Genomic DNA, 26501 nt, shown 5'->3' with positions numbered 1-26501 from the left:
TTCCTCTTTAACTCTTCTCCATTCATCTCCCACTATACATTCTCTGCACATCAAAGTTTCCTGTTATAATATATCCCTCCCTCTTTCCAACAATGATAACCAATGTATGGGCACTGGCACCCAAACAAATCTGGAGTCAAGTCCAAGTTCTGCCAGCATGGCCCTTGGGCAAGTTACAACTTTCCTGAGGCTCAACTTCCTCATCCTATAAAATAAGAAATTAAAAACAAAACAAAACAAAACAAAACCTACCTTGTGAGTTAATGTGAATTTAAGAAGTAAGGCATGGAACGCTCCCGGCACAGAACTTGGCAAACAGTTGGCATGCAATAAAATACTATTATTTCCTGGCTCTAAGCCTTCACACATGCTATTCGCACTCTACCTAGAATATTACTGTGTCTCTGTCTCCACTTGGTAAATACTTTTATCATTCAAGACCCAGGGCTTAATACCACTTAATCTTATGTAAAGCCTTCCTTGACTCCTTTATGTAACTCCTTTTCTGAGTTAGTTCAGTACTTCGTTCTTTTCTCCATCATAGGTCTTATTACACCAGATTCTAATGATGTATCTATTATAGACCAAATATTTGTATCTCCCCCAAATTCCTATGTTGAGATCCTAACCCCCAATGTGATAGTATTATAAAGTCAGGCCCTAGAGAGATTAGGTGATGAGAGTGGAGCCCTCGTGAATGGGATTAGTGACCTGACAAATAAGGCCTCAGAGATCTCTCACCCCTTCCACCATGTGAGAACACAGAGTGAAAGAGGAAAGAAACCGTCCCCATACGTCAATTCTGCTGCCACCTGGATCCTGGACTTTTCAGCCTCCAGAACTGTGACAAATAAATTTCTGCTGTTTATGGTTTTCTGTTACACCAACCTTAACTAAGACATCAAGTTGGTTAAAGACTAGTGGGTTTGTAATTCATCTTTGTATCATCTAGCACTGAGCCTGGGGCACTTAATAGGCACTCAAATGTTTCTGAATAAAACCAACCAAAAAAGAATCTAACAAAAATGATGCAGCATCCAAGTGAAAGAGTGAGAATGGTACAGAGGTCAAACAATGAAAATACAAAACATATTTTCACATTTGGCAATTAGAGAGTCAAAAAAGCATCCTTGGAGAGGAAATAGAGTAGAAACTCATCAGTGAATGGGGGTCGCCAGGTGAAAACAACACCTTTAAAATGAGCGATAAGAAAAATAAAGTAAGCTGAAGGTGAAGCCCAATTAAGGGAATACTTCATGGCAAAATGAACCACCAGGCTGAGTATTTAAGAAGAAAGAATAAAATAAACAAGATTCCAGATAGTAATCAGGGTAGTTAGCCCTGGGAGGGAGAGAGGGAATGCTACACTCAGCCAGAGGTAAGAAGCATGAGGGTGAAATACAACTAAGTTTCAAGATAAAAGTAGTTTGAGAAAATCAAGTTAATACTTTTTTATAATGGACTAGATGATCTCTAAAGACTTATCCAACTCAAAACATCCAGTTATATAATTTTCTAATACCAACGAAATACCTCTCAAATCCATCTATTCCTTTCTTTTTCTACTGCCACTGCCCTAGCAATATTAGTATACCCTTAAACAAACAAACAAAAAATCCTCATTTCTAGTCACTGTCTGCTCCCTAGTCCTTTTTCCATTTCATTGCTTGAATTGATCTTTGCAAGCCACTGTTTTACATATTTTGGATAGATGGATGTCAATGTGCACTTATAGAGAAATATATGTATGAGTATACATATTTGTAACACTGAAACATTTGTTTAGAAAGTTGGATTGTTCCAATGTAACCAATGTTAGCCGAGCACATTGAGCATAAGAGCAATTTTGCATTTGCTCATGCCCAACTGCAAGAAACACTAGTTAAGCACAGAAAACACGACCCAGCCACACAGAAATATACAAATGCACACACTTCCCAAACATCTGCCATGTAGCTCAGTTAATTTCATGTGTTTTGAGCCACACACATCCACAACTGGTGTTACACTTTCAGTCCAATTTCAGATAACCCTTCTTCCACCACTTCGCAAGTTGCAACCCTTTTGACACCTTTTTATAAGCAAACTTTAGGTCTTCTGCAAGGAAAAGTGTCATATTTACTACAGTACTCACATATTTCTTTACAATTTAACATATATAAAGTTGTGCTAGTCTTTATTAGGTTTCTACCTTTTTACATGTCACTAACAAAATTTTTGAGTGTTATTCCCCTTAATTCCATTTTTCCATATGCCCTGTGGTTTTTATTATGTAATTTTGCATGTTATGATGAGTTCTGGGAACTTGTATGTTGAGTTACAGCTTACACATACTTATAATAATTATTGCAGCTCAGATGACCAATTTTCCACCAAAATCAAAGGCTATAGAGGAGATTAAAGAAAAAAAAATCTCTGTATCTTTCACAATTATCTGAAGGTTCTAAGAGATATTTTAAACGACTCAAACACTTTCCTTGAAGAAGGCTTCAGGATACACAATACATGAAAAGAAACTAAATAGCTGTTTAACTTAAGACAACTTACTTATCTGCCAATCAGAAAGCTACATAAATAGGGCAAAGAAGCAGTAGGGTCCTTTCCCAATCAAGTAATGCTTAAGTATTTCAACAGCAAATAGCACAAACATAACCATTCCTAAAACGGAAAGTATAATGGTGGTTGCCAAGGGCTGGTGGGATAGTAGAATGGAGTTAATATTTAATAGGTATAGAGTTTCAGTTGTATAAGATGAAAAGAGTTATAGGCTAGATAGGTTGCACAACAATGTGTCACTTATTTGTAAATTTTGTTATGGTATTTTATTACCATAAAAAAAAAAATCCATCCCTATTTTTGAAGTAAGACTAAACCATAAAAATACCTATGATGAAAAACGAAATACACAAATCTATATAATGTGGTTCCCATTTTCATGTAGATACACAGAAGGATTAGAAACAAATATTAATACATATAACAGGCGACAAAAGTTTATCTTCTCATATGTTTCCATTAGAGAACTACAATGAAAGTGTTACTTTTAAAAAACTAATAGCAGGGGGGAAAAAAAGGATTGTAAAAATTTGGTTTGGATCACCTTTGGTTTATATTATAGGATACCAAAAGGTCTTGTCAAGAATTTGAAACCTACAGTAACTTTGAGAGTTTCAGCTAATATAACCTCACTTTTAAATCACACTTTTCAAAAACCATCTTCTTAATGTTCCTTCTGTTTCAACATAATTGAGATTTCCATTCTTTTTAAATACTACTAAAAGTATTCTGCAAGGAATTCCAAAAGTAATAGAAAATAACCAGCAAATTTCTCAAATAAGATTATTAGTTTTTAATGCCTGCAATGTTACATTAAATGATAATTTTTGGTTAATTTTATTACAAAAGATGTTTTCATTCTGTATCTTAAACTGTATTTTATTATTTTTATTTGTGTTATCAGTTCGTCCCCTAGAATTTACATAAAGAGTTTGCAAACAAATTTTTAGCTGTCAAAGAATTCAGATCTATAAGATAAATGTTCTCCATTCTGTTTGTTTCAGCAAAATCCCCCCAAAATACTCACTTTCAGAATACAACTCACACAAGGGACACCCCCTGGAGCACTAGCACATATGACAAAGGAGACTGTGCCAATTGGTCCACAGAGCACCTTCTACATGAGGCCACTCTGTCAAAACCAGGATACGTAGCAAATCTACCTAATACGTAGAAACAAACAAAGGGAGTTAGCAAAAATGAGGAAACAAAGAAACATGTCCCAAATGAAAGAATGGGACAAAACTCCAGAAAATTAAATGAAATGGAGACAAGCAATCTACCAGATACAGAATTCAAAAGACTTGGTATACAGATGTTCAGTGAACTTGGGGGAAAAATAAAGGGACTCAGTATGAACTTAAAGAGAAAACATAAAAAAAAAAAAGTCAAAAACAAACAATAACCAAAATGAAGAATATAGCGAAAGGAATTAACAGCAAACTAGATGAAGCAGAGGAATCAGCAATCTGGAAGGCAAGCTAGCATAAAACACCCAATCAGAATTAAAAAAAAAAAAAAAAAAAAAAGAGCATCGTTTAAGGGACCTCTGGGACAATACCAAGTGTAACAACATTCACACCACAGGGGTACCAAAAAGAGAAGAGAGCAGGGGATTGAAAACCTATTTGAAGAAATAATGACAGAAAACTTCCCTAAGCTACTAAAGAAAACAGACATACAAATCCAGGAAGTGCAGAATCCCAAGTAAGGTAAACCCAAAGAAGCCCACACCAAGATATATCATGATTAAAATGCCAGAGGTTAAAGACAAAGAAAGAATCTTATAAGCCGCAAAAAAAAGTAGTTGGTTACATACAAGAGAGCTCCCATAAGACTGTCAGCTGATTTTTCTCAACCGAAACTTTGCAAGTCAGAAGGAACTGGCAAAAATATTCAAAGTGATTAAAGGCAAAGATCTACAACCAAGATTGCTCTATGCAGCAAGGCTAACATTTAGAACAGAAAGAGAAATAGTTTCCCAGACAAGAAAAAGCTAAAGAAGTTCACCACTAAACTAGTATAACAAGAAATGTTAAAGAGAGTTCAAGGTGAAAACATCAAAAATATGAATAAGAAATTATTGAAAAGAAAAAATGCTCAATGATAAAAGCAAACAGTAAAGATAACATAAAGCTTAAAAGACAAAAGTAGGAAGATGATGTGTAACCACAACAATAAAAGGATACACACACACAAACGTAAACAATTATGACAAAAACATAAATGTGAAGGGAATGAGTAAAAATTGTAGTAATCTTAGAATATGTTTGAATTTAAGTGACCATCAAATTAAAATAAACTGTCATAAACATAGCTTGGTATATGTGAAGCACATGGTAACCACAAAACAAAAATCTGTAAGATTTAAAGAAATAAAAAGAAAGGAATCCAAATATAACTCTACAGAAAATCATGAACATAAAAGAGAAAGCAAGAGAATAAGAAAAAAAAAAACAGAATTACGACAACAATAAAATGGCAATAACTACATACTTGTCAATATTAAATGTAAATGGACTAAATGCTCCAATTAAAAGACAGTGTGGCTAAGTGTGTGTGTGTGTGTAAAGAGACCTGTACATATGCTGCCTATGAGGGACTCACTTCAGACTCAAACACACACAGTGATTATCTATGGAAAAAAAATATTCCTGCAAATGGAAATGGAGGAAGAAGTTAGAGCAACAATACTTATATATATGACAAGATAGACTTTATAACATTACAAAGACTATAACAAGAGAAAGAGAATGGTGTTTCATAACGACCAACGGATAATCTAGCAAGAGGATGTAACTTCTGCAAACATCTACACACCCAAAATTAAGTCCACTTAAATATATAAAGCAAATATAGACAGACATAAAGGGAGAGAGTGATAGTAAGAAAATAATAGTAGGGGACTTTAACACCCCATTGAGATCAATGGATAGATCATCTGGACAGAAAAACAACAGTGGCCTTAAGTGACACATTAGACCAAATGGACTTAATTGACATTTTCAGGATATCTCACCCAAGCGCACATGGAAAATTTCCCAGGACAGACCATGTTAAAGGCACAAAACAAATCTCAATAAATTTAAGAAGACTGAAATCGTATCAAGCATCTTCTCCCATCACAATTATATGAAAAGAGAAATCAGGTATAAGAAAATTAAAAAACACACAAACACGTGGAGGCTAAATAAAATGCTACTAAACAATGAAGAGGTTAACATCAAGGAAGAAATCAAAAAATACCTTGTGACAAATGAAAATGAAAACAATGATCCAAAGCCTGTGGGACACAGCTGAAACAGTTCTGAGGGAAACTTACTGCAATAAAAGCCTACATCAAGAAACAAGAAAAATCTCAAATAAACAATCTAACCTTACACCTAAAGGAACTAGGAAAAGAAAAACTAAGCCCAATATGAATAGAAAGAAATAATGAAAATCAGAGTAGAAATAAACAAAAGTCTTAAAAAAAAAATACACACAAAAGATCAATGAAATCAAGAGCTAGTTCTTTGTAAAATATAAACAAAATTGATAAACCTTCAGCCAGACTCATCAAGAAAAAAACAGGACTCAATTAAATAAAATCCGAAATGAAAGAAAAGGTGACAATCAACACCAAAGAAATGTAAAGGACTACAATAAAATACTATGAACAATCATATGCCAACTAATTGGACAGCCTGGAAGAAATAGATAAATTGCTAGAAACATACAAGCTTCCAAGACTAAATCAGGAAGAAACAGAAAATCTGGACAGACAGATAACTACTAACAAAATCAAATTAGCCATCAAAAAAAATTCCAATGAATAAGTCCTGGACGAGATGGCGGCATAGGCAAATTTTGCCAAACATTCAAAGAAGAATTAATGTCTATCCTTCCCAAACTACTTCGAAAAACTGAAAGTGCTCCCAAACTCATTTTACAAAGCCAGTGCTACGGATACCAAAACCAGACAAAGATACTACGAAAAAGAGAGACAATTCTAGGCCGATATCTTTACTGAACATAAATACAAAAATCCTCAACAAAAATTAACAAAATGAATTCAGCAATCCATTAAAAAGATTATACACCATGATCGAGTGGGACTTATTCCTGATGCAAGGTTGGTTTGATATCCACAAATCAACATAACACACCACATAAACAAAATGAAGGATAAAAATCATTTGATCACATCAATAGATGCAGAAAAAGCATTTGACAAAATCCAACATCCATTTATAATAAACACTCTCAGCAAAGCAGGGACAGGAGGAACATACGTCAACATAACAAAGGCCCACAGCTAACATCATACTTATGGGTGAAAAGCTCAAAACTTTTTCTTTAAGATCAGGATGTCCACTTTAACCGCCTTCATTCAACACAGTATTGGAAGTCCGGCAGCCAGACAATAAAAATAAACAAAAAGCATTTGAATTGTAAAGAAAGAAGTAAAATTATCATTATTTATAGATGACAAAATCCTAGATATAGAGAGGGACTCCTAAAGACTCCACCAAAAAACTATTATAATAAATAAATTCAGTAAAACAGCAGGTAAAGATTAATATTCAGATATCGGCTGCATCTTTATATATCAAAAACAAACTTTCAGAAAGAAAAATTAAGAAAATAATCCCATTTACAATTGCATCAAAAAGAATAAAATACCTAAGAATAATTTTAACCAAGTGACTAAAAGATCTGTACTCAGGAAACTGTAAGACACTGAAGACACAAATAAATGGAATAAAGAAGAATAAAGTTGGAAGCATTATTCTATCTGATATCAAACTATACTACAAGACTAGGGTAATCAAAACGGTATGGTACTGGCATTAAAAACAGACACATAGATCAATGGAATAGAGAGCCCAGACATAAACCCATGCCTATATGGTCAATTAATTAATCTGTGACAAAGGAGGCAAGAATATACAATGAGGTAAAGAGTCTCTTCAATAAATCGTGCTGGAATAACTGGACAGAAACATGTAAAAAAAAAAAAACCTAAATAGACCACTTTATTACACCATATACAAGAACAAATTTAAAATGGATTAAAGGCTTAAATTCAGGACCTGTAACCATAAAACTCCTAAAAGAAAAAAGGCAGTAAATTCTCTAATATCGATGTTAGCAATACTTTTTTGGGTATGTCGTCCTGGGCAAGAGAAACAAAACAAAAAATAAACAAATGGGACTATATCAAACAAAAAAGTTTTTGCACAGCAATGGAAACCATCAACAAAATGAAAAGACAACCTACTAAATGGGAAAATACATTCGCCCAATGATACATCTCATAAGAGGTTTATAGCTAAACTATATAAACTCATATAACATCAAAAAAAAAATCTGATTAAAAAAATGGGCAGAGGACCTGAACAGATATTTCTCCAAAGAGGACGTACAGATAGCCAATAGACATATAAAAAGATGTCTAACATCACTAATCATCAGGGAAATGCAAATCAAAACCACAATGAATTATCACCTCACACCTGTCAGAATGGCTATCATTAATAAATAAGTGTAGGTGAGGATGTGGAGAAAAGGCAGCTCTTGTGCACTGCTGGACGGATTGTAAATTGGTGCAGCCACTATGGAAGAGTATAAGGAAGGTTCCTCAAAAAAGTTAAAAATAGTACTACACATGACCCAATAATTCTCCTGGGTATTTATCCAAAGGAATCCAAATCACTAATTCGAAAAGATATACGCACCTCTATGTTCACTGCAGCATTATTTACAATTGCCAAGATATGGAAGCAACCTGGGTCCATCGACTGACAAATGGACAAATATGCTCACAGATACAAAGAACATTTTTGATGGTTGCCAGATGGGAGTGGGTTTTGGAAGGAGTGAAAAAGGGGAAGGGATTAAGACATACAAATTGCCAATTATAAATATAGTCATGGGAATATAAAGTACAACATAGGGAATATAGTCAATAATATTGTAATAACCATGTATGGTGTCAGATGAGAACTAGACTTACCAAGATGATCACATCATAAGTTATATAAATGTGTAATCACTACGGTGTACACCTAAAACTAATATAATATTGGTGAACTGTAATTGAAAAATAAAATTATTTTAAAAACCCTACATTGTGACCCATAAAAAAACTGGCAATGAAAATTTCTAAAGACTATCACAGAATAAATATTAGCCAATTCACATCCTAAATTTTGAACTTCCTGGACTTGTTTTTACCTTTGAAGTACATAATTCTGCAGCTTTTAGAAATTAAATATTCTTACAATTTAATTAAAACATGGTGCCTTGAGTATTTTTAAGTAACCTAAGGAAAATGTAATAGATGGCTAAGGCTCAATTCTATACCAGTACGTATATGGCTATAAACACAAATGCCTGGGATTCAAAGTGAAAGTTGCCTCAGCAACAAACATGTTAAGAATTATTTGGCTAGTCAAGGACTATTGGTCTAATGTGAAAGTAGTAAATACACACACACACACACACACACACTATATATACGCATACACATATGTATATATGAAAAAGCTCTGCACTTAAGAATATTATAAGATGTACAAAACTTATTTTAAGAATCTGAATTGTAATTAGTAAATATTTATAAATATAATTATACATCTTCCCTTAAAGATATATAAAAACAAAAAATGAGTGACAACATAGTTCAAAGTATACATTAACGTTAGAGGCTTTTTTCAATTGTCTAGGCTTCTAACAAATTCTGGACAAGAAGCAAGGCAGACACAACATTTTGCACTAAATATATGACATTACATAAATGTTGATAAGATACTTTGATCTTCCAAATACCTCAAATTCTCTCTATTATAATATCAATAAAGTTTTTAATTAGAAGGAAAAAAATGAGAATGCTTAACATCCCAAATAAGAAGTTTCCATCAGACATCAACAACCAGCTATCAATGTAACCTATATAATAATTTATCATTTGGTAATTTTTAGAACATGTCACAAATATTTCAATTGATTCATATAACAGTCCTGTTAGATCATCAGTATCAACTTCACTTGAGATATCAGTAAACCAGTACAGGGCCTTTTAAGTCAGTTCTTCCCAAAATTTAATGTGTGTAAGAATCACTCAAGAACATGACAAAATACAGTATCAAGCAACCCCTCCCCAACCCTAGACTGAGATGAACCCTGAAATCAACATTTTAAGTAAACAACCAGTATTTAAGTAAATACTGTTACTGGTCCCCCACCCCACCTAGCCACAACTTTTAAAAAAGGACACTGATTTAAATAACATACTAAGGTTGCAAATGGTCTAAAACTCCACCTGTACTCTGAATCACCGTTCCCAAATGTTAGATGGTAGAGCTTTGTGGATCTCCATGAAAAGATACATAAAATTTTAAATAACGTGAAAATACTACATTCATTTAAATTAAATACCTTATAGTAACCTCTAGTACAAACAAATGGTGGATGATCCAGTTTTAAGAAATTTAAAACTAAGGAGATTCTACTATAACTTCATTTTTCTCTGTGAAATACAGGAAATGCTGATTAAATTATTTTAACAGCTTCTTATGGTTTGAAAACTGTTGCACTTTTCTGAATGAGAAGCTAAACTTTAAGTACTTCAGGTTCTAGGGACATAATGGAAAATTAAGATGAAGATATGAAAGCACTTAGAACACAACTTTGTGAATATACTAAAAACCACTGAACACTTCAGAAGGGTGAATTTTATACTATATGAATTACATCTCACTTTTTAAAAAGGAAAAAACAAATTCAATATTTGTGAATAATTTTAAATTTCCAAGACATAATATTGGCATTATTATTAAATAGTGAAATTATTTTCTGGCCTACATCACAAATGCTAAAAACCGATGTAGAAATAATAAAGAGCACAAATAGGGCCACCAGCTTAATAATGACTTTAAATAAGAATTTTAATGCCACCGTTTATATGTTTATTTGCTCTCAAATTTTTTTCATAAAGTCCCACTTCATATACCTTTTATAACAGGGCTATTTTCAAATTCTATAGCAGTTACTAGCATCTTATATTTTGCTACTAAAATAATCTTTGTATTTTTTTAAATTAGGTATATAGTATGTAATACACTGAAATATAATAAAATAGTTATTAAGCACTGGGCTTTGAAGGCAGATAATCTCTACTCTGCTTCTTACCAAATATACGACCTTAGGCAAGCAACTTACCCTCTCTGCCCCATTTCTCCATAGGGCTGTAGGGAGAACTAAATGCACCAATATTATATAAAGTGCTTAGAACAGTGCCTGGTTCTTAAGTACATCATAAATGTCATCTACACAATCATTATTTTTATGCAAAAGCATCTCAGCTTAGACAATTCATTACAAATCATGATATTATATTTTCAATTTACTTTATTAATGAGCTCAAACATTTAGGAAAGTCTGGTTTAATACCTCCTTAAGTGGCCTCAGTAGTTATTCTAATGTCTACCCTATTCACAAATCCAATTTTCCCCAACTCTGAGTCACTATCAGTTCCTCTCCTGACTCATCACAAAGAAAGGTAGACAGTCTGGAATAAAAAGGGCATACCAAAAGGCATGTCTTAATCTACCTGGATTTATAAGGTTTACTAAGTGGAACTTGTCCTATACAAAGTTCGGTAAATATGCTGAATAATTATGACTTGTGCTCACTTAAAAACGCTTTCTATATATCAAATGCTCCTTCAAAATGTGGAGTAGGTATTAAAACCCTATCTTGATAGAAAAACAACATATCACTTAAATAAAATCAAGGATCTACAATTTCTGACTGCTAGCCAAAAATAGATTTATATTTACTTGATGGCCTGGTGTTCAAAATTTTGCCAAGCAAACTATATATTAGAAGGTCAAAAGCAATCTCTAAGCCTACAAATTTGACCTTCTTAAGTTTCCATTCAATTCCATATTTCCACTATTTTCTCCATTCGAATCTTTAAATAATTTAAGATAACCTCTAATAAAAACTTACAGAAAAAAATCTAGAGAAATAAGCTAAATAATTAAAAGTAGAATAATTCTTTAAAACTTCCCCTTACACCCAGATGCACATATACATTAAAAAAAAAATCAAAATATTACTTTATCACTTATTTACTTTCCATTTGATGTTGAGTCATTTAAAACTCTCCATTTTCTCCTCTGGAAACGGGGATAAAAGCATAAGGATAATTAAAACATAAGATTGCTATAAACACACATAAAGTACTCTAGTTGACCAGTGAGTTTCAATATGTTAACTTTTCTATTTAAATCAAAACCTCAGTGTCTCTTGAGTTCTACCTATTAGATGATACTTTCTATGGTAATTGTCTGTTAACCCATTCATGCAAACCTAATCAATGGCAATAACTTCACAAGCACTCTGAAAACAGGGGTGCATAACTATCTAGGAAGACTTCTTCAACTATCCCCCTCCTCAAATTAGGTACCCTGCTCAGGAAATAAGCTGTACTTAATACTGTACTTACCATAATTGCCTATATCACTTGAGAGCCCCTTGTAAGCAAGGCCTGTGTCCTATTCATTTCTGTATCCCCAGACTGCAGCCCAATAGTTCTTAAATCTGACTCACATTAGAATCACATGGGGAGCTTATCAAAATATTATTGCTTGGGATCCATCCCAGACTCACTAAATCTTAAGGGGTCAGAGAGGAAGAAAGCAAGTAATTGGCATGGTGGAATATTTTTTTTAAATCCTCACATATTAATGTGCTTGCTGCCACAGTTAAGAACTATTGCACTGACATTTAAAATACTATTACAAACAGGTATTTATGCATGTGTGTGTGAACATATAGGTATAAAACTCTAAGTCTTCGCTCAAGACCCTCATCCTAATAGCCTCAGCCCAATCATCTCTTCCCTTTAAACACATTTTTAATAAACAGTTATATGCTACATTAGAATGGCTTTTAGACTGCTAACTCAGTTCTTAAGTTTTTTCATATAATTATGTCTTCGCCTTCCTAAAGTACAGTCTTGCTCCTTATTCTTCTCACTTTACCCACAGTACTTAGGATAGTACCCTGAACACAACATGTAATAAACATCTGACTGACCTAATAAACGTATATGAAAATTATTGTCAGGCAGTATGTCACATCCAAATTATCCAATTCAGGTTATTACCTCCTCCCCCCCTTAAAAAATATATAATAATTTAGGAAAAAGTTTTAAAAAAAAAAAAAAATCTCTTAGTAAATGAGAACTAAAGTTTATCTCACTAACTGGCATCTATATATTTGCACTTTTTATTACAGTCATAACACACAGTATCCACCCAGTATTCTACTATCATCCACCACTTTCAGTTTTGACCTGCTTCCTTTCTAAAACTAACTTCTACTTGCTTCTGGTATCTTTCTTTAGTTGCTGTCAGGTACCGTAATAACAATTTTACAATACTCTGTAGTTAGTAAAATAAGTTAATAAAAGTCACAACAAATGTGTCACACACATGTTTAAGAAACACTTCTTGAAGAAACCATTTCCTAATCACTAAATCAGGCTCTTTGCATACAAATTACATGCTAATCTAATATAAACTTGTTTGGGAGTAAGGTCTGAAAGAAAATAAGAGAGTCTTACTCAACATTATATAAGTCAGTTTTTGAATACTGACAGATTGGGGATTTTCTCTTTTTATAATATTTCCATAACTAAAAATTTTGTAAAATATCCTGACTTTTTAAAACAGGAGTACCTAGTAGTATTACATGAGAAACTCCAAAGCAATTGGCATTCCTGATATTGAAATACTGCAAGAAATGAATGACACAGTTCTAAAAAAGCAACAACCTAAAGATATGAAAATGGTTCATATCCAATGGTTCTAAGTCTTGAGTCATATATTTTAGCACTACTAGAATAATCTGAAAGACTTAAGTTGTTTTTAAACTGAAAATATGGTAGGAAGCACTGAAGAACTATGCCTGCTAATTAGATACTGTGATAAAACATTACCATGTTTTGTTGGGTCATACAGCACAAAACAGAGCCATAGTTACCACAAAAAGAAAACAGTCCTCAATTCCCTATTCAATAAAAAAGGTTCAAATTCCACAGACAAAAATGGTACCCTGGGTTGTTTGTTTTCAAGGAAGATTAAATTTAGGAGTTGCCAACACCCAAACGAAAAACATTCCAGAGTATTAGACTCAATTGTAGTGGGAAGCCATCTACATTCTCAGCACTGTGTTCCCTTACCCAAAGTATTAACAAAGGATGTTTCTTAGGATCTCATGAGCTACATTATACTTATTTCCTCCAGTAAACATTACCCTTGTCTTAAAAAAAAAAAAAAAAAAAAAAAAAAAAAAGGTATTTGAGACGTAACAATTTTAGCACAAGCAGCAAGCAGCCAAATAATAAAGTTTAACATCTGCCAAGATGTTTCCCAAAATAAGACTCCTGTCAGATGAACAATGAGGGAAAAACTGAAAATGACAAATTCTTTTATTTGGACCATCAGCTACTTTCAAAAATAAAGATGAGGAATGTAGCTTTCCCAAAGAAGCCTGGCCTTCAATTTCCCCTTAATCTTCATATTTTTACCAATTACAACAACAAAAAAAAAAAAACTAGAAATTTGATTACCACTTTTATCAATTCCTTTAAAAGCAATTTAATGAATAGATCTTTTGTGCAAGTAGCAAACCACAAAGGACAGTTTTGCTGGGTGATAAAAATCTCTCTGAAACATATAAAAATATACCCTTCAAAGACAAATTGATTTTCCAGGTATGGAAATCATATTAAAACTTAAAAATTTGGGAATGTCTGATATACACCCTAACTTATTGCCACTACTTTTACTTGAACCACAATTAAAGTTAGTCGATACTTATTATTTACTTGGTGTCAAAGTTAAATAAATTGAAGGCCAGGACTTTAAAAAAGAAAAAAAAACGTAAAACAAAAAGAGCTAATGAGAAAAAGATGCAACGACTTTGGGTAAAACAAGGTTGTTGAATCACTTCCCAAAACCAGTGAGCTACTGTTAAAGTAACCAAAACTTGTTTAGGACTGTTTTGTTTTGTTGAGGGTAGAGAGTGATAGTTATAAACTGAGTAAAAATGTTTCACCAGTCACTTTATTAGAAAGATGCTGCTGCCTGCATGTTTTGAGACGGCTCGAAAACAAACAAAACAAAAATCCAACCTTACCACAAACGTTTTCCAGAATACATAGAGCCAAATACTTAAATATGAGAAGAAACTGTCTTAGTAAAAAGATTTGTGGGTTGCTACAGCGTTCCTATTGTCCTACATATCACTCAGAAAAAAGTTTGTGTGCGCGTGTGAGTGGGTGGGTGTGTGTGTTTTGGGCAGCGCTATATCCGAAAGCTGGTTTATACATGAAATATTGCATATAGTCACATATATACTTGTCGTCGGTTCACTGAAAGATATAGCTGTCTTGGACACCGCTAATGCCACGTTTCCTTTACAGGTGCTATTAAACACTGTTAAGAGAGAAGAGAAGATAAACAATCTGCTAACTTGAGACGAACACGCGGGAAACGAAATAGGGTATGTCTTCATCACCATTAATCAATTTTTCTAACTGATCAAGCATAAAAAAAAAAAAAAAAAAAAACGAGTCTAGGTGAGCACGTTCTGCAGCTAGGAGCTGTCTTTCCACCACTGTTAAGAAAAGGCTCCTGGGTCTGAGACCTTAGCCAGAAAAGCCTGAAAAGCACGTGCCCTGCTGCGGGCTCCGGGAACTTCCCAGACAGCATTTGTTTAAAGTAAAACTCCATCACCCTGTGCCTAACTCAGCGAAAGCCTACAGCAGTACGAGCCAGAGTGGGCAAACTCGGCCCAAGAGACCGGCAGCTCCCAGGAGAGAGGCACCAGGCGGCGGCAGCCCCCCACCCCCACCCCACCCCGGTCCGGCCGCGCGGCCCGCGCCCGGCTCACCTCGGCGGCGGGGATGTTGACCACCCCGGTGGAGCGCCGCTTCTCCCGCAGCTTCCTCTTCTCGATCTGTCCCTTGCCTTTCCTGGCGCTGGGGCCCGAGCTCTTGCTCTTCTCCGGCGCGCCGTCCCGCTCGCCCTCGTCGCCCCGCGCCGGCGGCCCCCCCGAAGCGGCGGCGGCGGCGGCGGCCCCCGCGAGGGGCTCGTCCTCCAGGCGCCGCGGGCCCGGGGCCGCCCGGATCAGCGCCGCGGGGCCCACGGCGCAGTTCACGCCGCCGGGGGCGGCAGGTGCGGCCGCGCCGCCCGCGACGTTGTTGTTGAGCTCGTTGGCCGCGGCGGCCGCCGAGGTGCCCGAAGCCCCCGGCTGGGGCTTGGCGGCCGCGTCGCTGCCGCCCGCGCCCGGGGTGGCCGGGCCCGGGGGGTTCTGCTTGGCGCGCAGCTTCTCGCGCTTCGCCTTCCACTCCTCCAGGAAGTCGGTGGTGCTGCCGCCGCCGCTGCCGGGCCGGTAGCCGCCGGTCGCCATGTTCCCAGCGGGGCCGGCCGGCTCCCCCTCTGGCCGCTCGACCCGGCTCCGGCCGCCGCCGCCTTCCCGCGGCCCCGAGGACAGGGAACGAGCCCCAGGCGCGGGGGCGGTCTGCGGGGACACACAAAAGGGGGCGGGGAAGGGAAGGGTCCGCCCGCCGCCGCGCCCCGCGGGGCCCCCTCCCACCGGTCCCCACCAGCAGGCGGCTGCCGAGCCCGCGACCTGCACCTTCTCCCACGCGCCGACGCGGCGGGCCGGGCGACCGCCGCCCCCGAGGGCAGGAGGAAGGGGCTGTCCCCGTCCCCGCCGGGGTCCGCGCCCGCGGCCGTCTGTCCGGCGAGCAGGGGCAGACCCCGCCACCTGTCGGCGCGTCGCACCTGCGGCCCCTCGCTCCGGCCGTGGCCCGCCCCGGTCCCCGCCACCGCCACCGCCACCACCGCCACGCAGCGCGGCGCGGAGCCCCTAGCCGGCCCGCGGAGGAGCGGGACACGCACGCACCAGCTGTCCAGCCGGGGCCAGGAGAGCGGGCGGCGCGGGCAGCCCCTTACCTGGGAGGAGCTCGGGGCGCGGGGCTGGGAGCGGGCGGCCAGGTGAGCCGAAGGCGCCGCGCGGGAGCAGCCGCGGCCAAGTCACTGTCCGCAGCTCGCGGCGCGCCGGGGCTGCGCAGGAGGGAGCGGGGGGCGGGAGGGGCGCCGAGCGGGGCCGAAGCGCGGGCGGAAAGGGCCGAGACGGCGGGGAGGGGCGCGGCGCGCGGTGGGGGGGTCGTGCCCGCCGCCGCCCCGCCCCCGGCGCTCAGGTGCGCGGCGCCGCGGCCAGCCCGCTGGTCGGACGGCACATTCCTGGGCTCGCAGCCCCGCGGCGTCCGGCCTCTCGGCGCCTCCAACTCGGGGTGGGATCGGCCCTCCACGCCCTTCACCCCGCTCCTCTTCTCCGCCTCTCCCTTCTCCCACCACTCTTCCTTTTAAGTACAAGACAAATTCTTCGAGGGAAAGTCTCGAATGTTGCCGGCAGAGGGGAAAAGTGCAATCAACTTGTGATGATTCAGACAGGGCCTGACTAGGCAGGATGGGAAGACACTCGCGCGTCTCTTTTGCTCGTCGCTGCTCCTTTTCAGGTGTACTAGGGTGGCAGGTAGAGAATAGAAGGAACTGAAACAAAACCTAGCACCCTCCTAAGAAAAGTTTGTAGTCTCCTGTAAAGGGTTCCCTAAAAGGAAGGGCTTAAGTTGACAATGAATTACCAAGGGTTTACTATTCTTAGGCTTACAGGATAAAATTAAAAATATTTCGACAATGTATTGTGTTGGCGATCTCAGTCCTGTTTGGATTTTTCTTCTTACCCCTGTATCTACATCTTCTCTTTGCAGATAATTAAATTATGAGCAAAGCTCCCTAACCGAAGTACTAAAGTTGCATTGATGCTGATTGGTATGAGCTGGGGCGGTGATTGTCTCTACTTTTCCATCCTTAATGCGCCATACGGTAAATCTTATCGTCAGATGCAAGTCATCTAAGATTTCTGGATCAAGGTGGGCTACCGCTGATAGGGTCCTGAGGACATTGACCTCACTATATCCCAGCAATGCTACGACACATCATTGTCGTAGAGTACAAATGTCAGAGTACAAAAAAAAATTGTGAAAAGCAGGCGAGCCCTGAGTCACACTCTTACCTAACAAATCTTTCTTCCTACTTAGTATTCCTATTTTGCCCAGGTGGTACGTGGTGGGTGGGCAGTCAGTGTGTGCCTGAGACAGAAATAAGAACAGGAGAAAGTGATTCACTTGCTGTTTATTTCTCAGAGGGAAAGTCACACACTTCTGGTCTTTGGTGGGGCTGTTGGGGTGCACATATGGGTAAAGGGGAGACAGCTTTGGAAAAATCCTTAGAAAATTAAAGACCTTCCTTGGGAATGGATTTAAAAGGCTGAGCCTAGCTGGTACCACCCTGGATGCACCACCTGAAATTCCTCAGTTACAGATTCTGAGTTTTACATGGGGAGAGGGAGGGTGGGGCATGAAACAGAATCACGTTAACATGCTTGGAGCGGGCTGCAGGATGAAGTGGGAAGAGGATGGAATCTGCATGGATACAAGCATAAGCAGCTAAGAGCTTGGGCATGTTATTTAAATTCTCTAAATCTCAGCTTTCTTTACTATAAAAATCAGCAATAACAGCATATATTGTTAAACTGTTATAAGAATTGATGCAGCATGTTAAGTGTGTTTGATTCAAAGAAGGTGCTCAGTAAATATAGTCCCTTTTGTTAGGATATTAAACAGTGTCCTAGGTCTCTCAGAAGTGGGGTTTGGGGGGTGAGGTGTGGGGAGCGTTAAGCAAAAAGGAAAGTACTGAACTTGAAAGCAATAAGAACTTGAAAACAGTATGAGTGAACTAGGATAACACATATGCCACATAAATTTGTCACTGCATCTCTTAGACCAGTTCACTTAATATTCATGGGCTCTGAGTCAGAAATTTTGGCTGTTATTGACTTGTGTGTCTTTGAGTAAATTGCTTAACTTTCGTGCCTCTGTTTACTTCCATATAAAATGGGGGATAATAATACTTCCTACATTGTGAGAGTGTTGTGAAAGTGCCTGAGATCCTTAGATAAAAGGTAATATGTGAGTACCAGAGAAGTTATTATTAGTCTATAAAGTGCCTTAGGAACCATGGATGAAAGAGATTATTAAAGTACAAAGCACTATATATTATTATTGTTATCATTTATTATACCTTTGTCTTCACTTTACCATTCTCAATATTCCCAAAGATATATTTCACAGACTGCTTCCAACATTGCACCAAGATGTTTAGCTGAGTCAGTCCTAAATTGCAAAATGTTTTCATGTCATCAATCTTTATGTATAGCATTCTAATGAAATAATCCTCAGAGACTCAGAGGCTGATTTCTCAACTGCATCATTATTGACATTTGGGACTAGATAATTCTTTGTTTGAGGAGTTGTCCCGTGTGTTGTGGGATATTTAGCAGCATCCTTGGCTTCTACCTACTGGATGCCAGTATCTTCCTCCAACCCCCAGTTGTGACTTTGCCAAATGTTCTCCAGAGGACAAAATCTTCCCCAGTTGAGAAGTTCTAAACTAAAACAACTAATTTTGGTGATCCACTTGCCCTTAATAAAGAGAACTATGATGATGCTAACAAAACAAAGAGATTCGTGTTACTATGTCAGAGTGAATTTTATTCTAAATGTTAAATCTTAATGTTCTCCAGGTAGTGGATGTGTTGAAATAATTAATAGGATATTGAGAAATAGCCATTTTGCCTTCTGTGCAAATATTTCTGGAGCATGTGCAATTCACCCTTTAAAATAAAAACAATACATGTAACACAATTTTAAAAGTTAAATACTTTAGTTTGCAAGGACTATAGCAAAAGACTGGAATCTACTCTTTCTACTCCCAAAACCCTCCCCAGAACTTTGAACTCTTTTAACTTGCTGATATTGATCTTCATATTTATTTTTTAAATGTTCTTGTCTACTATTCTACTTCTCGATTTTTCTATTTTTAGACATACTTTACTGCCTAATACAGAAGAATATTAGGTCTCTTACACTAGCTGCACATACACTTTTCTTACTTCTAAACTCCCACTATATATCATGATTTTTTATGGAATAAACATTAAATATAGTGTTATGACTGTGCAAATATTCTTCACAGCTGAGCCATGCAGTATACTATGATTACATTTATTTTGTTTTTTTTTTTCAACAATTTTTTTCTTTTTGCACAACTATTTTTCTACAGTTAAAACTTGTATGTTTTCTTTTTTCTTATCATTGGCTTATTTTTCTATATACCAGTCACAAATTTACACTCAAATTTTTCCCCTCTCAACGTTAGTCACATCAGATAGTCTATCAGCTCTATTTCTGTTTCCCTTGGAGACATCTCTCCTAGAGCCCTCCACCCCTGCTCTAGTTGGATTGATTTTAAGGCATGTTACTCTGCCATCATCCTGGGACTAACCTTCCCTAACATCCTGGGAACCATTTTATTCAGATTTCTTTCCTGAATCCCATATTGTCCGACTTTCTCATTTTTACCCCTCATTTTAGTTGAGTACATTCTCAGTATCTTCTGGAGATAGGATTACACATTCTTGAAGACATCGCAGGTTGGAAAACATTTTTCTTGCATCTCTGCACTTGATTAATAGTTTGGTGGAGCATAGACCTCTAGGTTAAATATCATTTCCCTTCGTAATTTTGAACACATCACTAAATTGTCTTCTAGTTTCCAGAGTTGCTGTTGAGAAAAACCAGTGACATCCTGATTCCTTTGTGTTTTCTCTCTCTGGAAGTTTTTGCATAGTCTTACTCAGATCCTTTGAAATATTTTGAAAATTTACCCTGATTTGGTCTTTTTCCCATTATTACATTAGGCATTAGTGGACCCTTTCAATCTGCTATCTGCCCTTCAGCTGGGAAATTTCCTTAGCCTAAGGCTTTGATAATTCTTCCTTTCCATTTTTTTTTTTTTTTTTGTAGTTGTTCTCTCTTTCTGGAACTCCTTTTCATTAGATATTGGACTTCTAAGAGTTCTTTAATAATTTTTTAAATTTTTTCTCTCCTAGTTTCCATCCCTTTGGCATGTTATTGTACTTTCGGTGAAATTTCCTCCACTTTCTATGCCCATCTTCCTATTGAATTTTATGTTTTTGCCACCATTGTTTTCCAAGATGTTTCTTATTCTCTAAATCCTTTTTTCCACAGTATCCTACTCTTGTGTCACAGATTTATCTTTTCTCTCCCTACGGAAATTTAACTTTTCTTCTGCTGGTCCTGCACTGTGTCTCTTGCCTATGTTTCTTTCTTTCTGTTTTATTTTGTTTTGTTTTGGTTTGGTTTGGTTTGGTTTGGTTTGGTTTTGGTTTTGGTTTTAGTTGATTGGTTTAGTCTTCATCTTTCATGTTAGAGTATTTTCTCATTCGTCTCCTGTCAATTCATATCTGAGATTGAAGCACATAAAAGCTGATTGGATGCTCTTCAGTGAAAAGGCAGAGCTTGCTGACTGATGGTTCCTATTTAGGGGGCTGGTGGTTGGACCCAAGCATTTTGTGGAGACAAGAGTCAAATGTCAATATTTATGAGGCTTTTCTCTTGGCCAGATCAATTTCCCTGAGAGAAACTATGTTTCTGCTTGTGTTACCACTTGTCAACTGTTTCAGGAGCCATATAGGGAAAGGGGTCTGGATGAGTCTTACTACTCAACATGGAGGTTTCATTGAGTCCTTAAGCTCAATATGTCTGGTGTTCTCAGGTTCATTACATTTGTGATTCAACTTCTGTCCAGTATGAACTTCCAGTCCTCTGCCAGTATCAGGAGACACAGCCTCCTTGCTACTGAGCCTTGAAGAGTCTTGAAGAGCAGACTTGAGAATCTAACTTTTCATTATGTAGATTTTCAACTAATTCTTCTTTCACTCCTTCCTTGCTTTCTTTCAGAAGTATATGCTGCTGCCTTCGATCTCTGGGCTTTCTTTAGGGTTCTTCAAGATAAAAAGGATTACTTTTTATTGACTTCATATCCTGCAGGTGATTAGAATTCATCTTTCTCTGCTATGCTAAAGCCTGTTTCTCATCTTTCATCTTCCAAAATTTTCTTCTCATCTCCTATGCTCTATATTGTTGCTGGTTAATCATTTTACTTTTGTTTTAGTGAGGTTACTTAAGGAAGTAGAGATAAATGTGTGTATTCAGGCCGGTATGTTTAACAGGAAGTCTAATCCATCAATTTTGCTGATTTCCAGATACTTTGAAATCTAATCCATGAAGAAGCCAGATTAATAGAGACCTCTACATCTTATTTCCCTCCTCATTGAATGACATAAACTCCTATTGATAGACACTGTTAAAAAGCTCTCTAAAATGTGTTTGTATTTTCTCCAGGTTGTTTTTGAAGATGTGGCCCATTGTGTTATGTAATGTTCCTATTAAAAATCTAACAAAAATATCTGCCATTAATATTAAAAATGGTTGCATTTAATTTTGTTACTATTTTTTAACCATAATAAAACTATGTGTTACATAGCTAGTGAGTTTTCCCTTTTTCAGTTGACTGCTGGTAAACTTAGGCCAGATGTGTGGCCTATCAAGGAAAGACTTAGCTTTTGTGGTGCCTGAAATTTATACTATTTTCTTTAAGAAAAAGAATAGATAAGAAATTAAATATTTAGAAATTAAATATTTAAAAATTATAAATTTTTACAAATTGAAATATGCCACATACCTCATAAGAATCTAGAAAAACAACCAAATTAGTCATTAATTGACTCTCTGATATGTTTCTATACTATTTTATCTGCATTTTTGTAATTGATTTTATTATTATTTATTGATGTATAAAATATTTGACTTCACATACATATTTGCCCTCTATTTGTAGTACAAAGTATAGATTTGTGCACCACAAACACAGGAGTGCTGATAAATTCTATTTGGTACTATCCTATCAAAAAAGAAAATAATGTAGTGGGCATTTGTAATCGTATGGCTTATATTATTGAATATATTCCTGATAGGAAAGAACTTCTGTTTTGACTACCTGTCAGTGAAAATAGGATTCTCTGCTTATTTTACACATCTGATAATTGGAAGAATTTTCTACAAACTGGCTTTCATACCTTTCGGCTTGCCACCCTCTACAAGGAGCAACCTGCATGTTGCTGTCAACCAAACTCCCAGTCACTTCGACTCAGGAAGGACCTTAATTTCTGGCTAATTGTTTTCTCCTATTTTTGTCAGTTCTTAGTGATAACATATACAAAGATAATCTATCCAATCTCCTGGCATCTCATATACTTGACTTTCTCACTTCCAATAACCATTTCGTCTTTACCCTCTTCAGTCAGGCATTTCCATGGTTAATCTCTTAACTTTGTTATCACCAGTCACAGTACTTCCAAAATTTCAGTTCTCTACTCCTCTCAAAGGCAGACGCCATTTGTATCTTTCCCCTTTCAAGAATTTTGCTCCTACAATTGTGTTCTCCTCTCGAGTATAATCAATTTCTTCTTCTCTATGAATTTATTTCCTTCAGCATACAAATGAACTCTAGTAATGCCCTCTGCATTAGTTTTCTATTTATTGCTGTAAAAAATTTCCACAGAGTTAGCATCTTAAACAATACAACTTTGTCATCTTACAGTTTGGTAGACAGAAGTCCCACACAGGTATCATTGGGCTGAAATCAAAGGACCAGCAAGGCTGCATTCCTTTCTATAAGGTCTCAGGGAGAAGTCATTTTTTCATATTTTTGCAGCCTCTTGAGACCACCCGCATTCTTCAGCTCATGGTCTTTCCCCATCTTCAAGCAAAGTCACATCTCTCTGTGCCTTTCTTCCATAATCACAAATCCCTATAATTCTCTCTTTTGCCTCCCTTTTCCACTTTTGAGTATCCTTAAATAATAATACTAATAATTCAAGTGAGTAAATTTGAAGATCTAATTGGCTTTGTTAAGCAATTCATGAATCAGTCAGCATTCCCTCTAGCAACCAGAAGAGTGCTCCAAGGGTTTGTTCAAAATGGAAGGTTTCTATAGAAAATAAGGGTGGAACAAGGAAGCTATTAGCAAAAGAAAAGGAAGGATTACTTTTAGTCCCGATATCTTCTTGCAGATTGCCTCTTCTTTTAGGGAATGTAGAGAGCCCAGTTGACAGATTATCCCATTGATGTTGACCAAAAAATTCTAGAATGGTTAAGATTACATTTCTGAAGAAGGTCTAAACTGCAATTAGGTTAGGTATTAAATCCAGGTTTGGTATCATGGCCTTTGCCGTATAGTTTAATAGATTCACAATTTCCAGGGATTCGTGCCTGGGACTCTTTGGAGGCCATTATCCTGACTACCACACCCTCTTGAATAAAAATACTTCCCTTGACTCTGGAGTCTCGTCTGGTAAATGTGCTGATTCTGTGTTTGTGTTCAGTCAAAATTCTTGGAAAAGTTATATTTAGTTGCTGTTGTAATCTGTGAGACTAAGCCTTTAACCGGTGGGGTCAATGCTAACCCAGGTTAGTTAGAGTTATGATTGACTTGCAGGAAATCCATTTGGTGTCCAGAGAGCTGGAAAATTGGTTAGTATCGGAACCTCCCCACCTCTCAACATTTGGTGTCACAAGTGTTGAGAGTTGAGGAACAGTGTTCCCCCTTTTACTTGCCTAAGTAAATGTGATTTCCTGATAAGCCAGCCACTGCACTTTTCCATATCTACCCTACAGAAGCTCTGATATGTACACAGGGACACAGGGACATAAATATTTATTGCAGCACTGATTTTAATAGCAAAATAATGGAATAATTACCTTTAGTTAGCAGTAGAGTGGATATATAAATTATAGTTTATTAGTACAATGGACCATTTATAACATCTCAGAAACATAAGAGTTTCAAATATAGATGTAAAGTATGACACTATTCATATAAATTTCTAAAGTATACAATAATATATTTTTTACATATACATACTTTTGTAAAATAAACACACACACCAAATCACCTTATTAACCTGGGGACAGTTGGAGAGAAAGATATAGAAGCTGTAATGTTGCTGTTATTTATGCTTTACTTCTTTAAAAAGAAAGAGATTTAAGATAAATGTTGCAAAATATTTAACATTTGTTAAATTTGGGGGGTGAGAGATACCTATGCTCTTCGTTATATTATTTTCTGTGCTTTTATATGTTCGAAATATGCTAGAATTAAAAGAGGAAAATGCCTGGGTTTGTATAAATCATTTTATAAGAAAAGGTTTGATTTTTAAAGTCTGCAACTTTTACAAATATGTTTTGGGGCAACCTTAAAATGTTTTGTTGTTGTTGTTGGAGCAAAGGCAGAAAACCGAAGTCATCTTAATTTCAAAATGTACTATCCTCTTTAGCATCCCTTATCTTTCTCCTAATACCTGGAAACAGATCCATAAACTGCTAAACCACTTTCCTTCAAAGGCAAAGAGCTGGATGAAACAGGTGACGCCTCTCATTTTTACCAGCTATTCACTATCATTCCTTATTTGTACACCGGTGCCATTAAATAAGTATCCCAATTTTTCTGATCCCTCTTTGGAAACTTGACAAGCCATTGTGACTTTCCAAATAGTGAAAAAAATGTCTTCATCGAACAGAACTTTGTGTAGACAGAACACTTTGGTTCTCTGGGCACAGGTGGAACACTTTAGAAGCTCAGTAACATGCCTGGTATGGCTGCTTGGCTGAAGATGCTACATGCGATGTCATGACTTGTTCTCAGCATCAACAGGACTTGGTCTGTGCCAGAAACACTGAAAGGAGCCTTGTCTACTGCTGCGAAAGTCCTTGACTTAATCAGAGCCCAGTCCTGACCTTAACTTTTTCAAGAAATTTTGACTAGAAAAGAGATCAAAGTAGTAGGCTCTTCTCTATTACACATAGTCCACTGACTTTCCAAAGAACAAACCTTTCTTTTTTTATTTTTCAATTACAATTGGCATTCAATATTATATTAGTTTCAGGTGTACAACAGAGTAGACATTTATATAACTTACAAAGCAATCCCCTTGATAAGCCTTGCACCCACCTGACACCATGTATAGTTATTACAATATTATTGACTATTTTCCTTAAACTGTATTTTATATCTTTACGACATTTCGTACTTCTTAACCCTTAACCTTTTTCATCCAGTCTCCCAAAGCCCCCGACCCCCAATCTGGCAACTATCAGTTTGTTTTTGTTTCTGCTTTCTTTGTACATTTATTTTGCTTTTTTTGGATCCCACATTTAAGTGAAATCATATGGTATTTGTCGTTCTCTGTCTGATTTATTTCACTTAGCATAATACCCTCTAGGTCCACCCATGTCATCGCAAACAATATGGTTTCATTCTTTTTATGGCCAAGTAGCATTCCACTATGCATATGTACCACATCTTCTTTAACCATTCATCTTTTGATTGGAGAATTTAATCCATTTACATTTAAAGTTATTATTGATAGGTATGTAGTTTTTGCTATTTTATTAATTGTTTTCTGATTATTTTCATAGTTCTCAGTTCTTTTCTTATTCTTTTGTTCTCTTCTCTTGTATGTTGATGACTTTCTGTAGTGTTGTTTGGATCCCTTTCTCTTTATTTCTTATATACCTCTTGTAGATTTTGGTTTGTGGTTACCATGTGCTTCATAAACACCAAGCTATGTTTATAGCAGTCTATTTTAAGTTGATGGATACTAACACATTTTAAAGTCACTACCAGTTTTCTTCACCCCTTCTACACTTATGTTTTTATAACTTTTTTTTTATTTCTTTCGTTTGTATGTTTGTGTGCATCCCTTAATTTACTGTCGTAATTACACATGCTTTTCCTACTTTTGCCTTTTATCCTTTGTGTTAGCTTTAGTATTGATTGATCCAATGCTTTTATTATGTTTTTGCCTTTGTCAGTGAGAATTTTATTCTTGGCAAT

The 26501-nt window shown here is 37.2% G+C and overlaps 1 protein-coding gene across 2 annotated transcripts in view; it reads right to left on the bottom strand.

Annotated features, from left to right (window-relative positions):
• The window catches only part of PAWR (pro-apoptotic WT1 regulator), a 93863-nt gene extending 77153 nt beyond the window's left edge, over window positions 1-16710 (bottom strand). For both annotated transcript variants that reach the window (XM_036236724.1, XM_036236725.1), the window contains exons 1-2: window positions 16575-16710; window positions 15508-16137 (exon numbers count right to left, since the gene is read on the bottom strand). In XM_036236724.1, the coding sequence (XP_036092617.1) occupies window positions 15508-16026 (519 nt within the window). In that variant the 5' untranslated portion in view covers window positions 16027-16137; window positions 16575-16710. The remainder of the gene's footprint in view (window positions 1-15507; window positions 16138-16574) is intronic.
• Between the last annotated feature and the right edge of the window lie 9791 nt (window positions 16711-26501).

The sequence above is a fragment of the Rousettus aegyptiacus genome, unplaced genomic scaffold (genome assembly GCF_014176215.1).
Source record: "Rousettus aegyptiacus isolate mRouAeg1 unplaced genomic scaffold, mRouAeg1.p scaffold_m13_p_2, whole genome shotgun sequence".
In the NCBI taxonomy this organism is placed as follows: domain Eukaryota; kingdom Metazoa; phylum Chordata; class Mammalia; order Chiroptera; family Pteropodidae; genus Rousettus; species Rousettus aegyptiacus.
The sequence above is the reverse complement of the archived record's forward strand: the minus strand, read 5'-3'. Positions and strand labels throughout refer to the sequence as shown.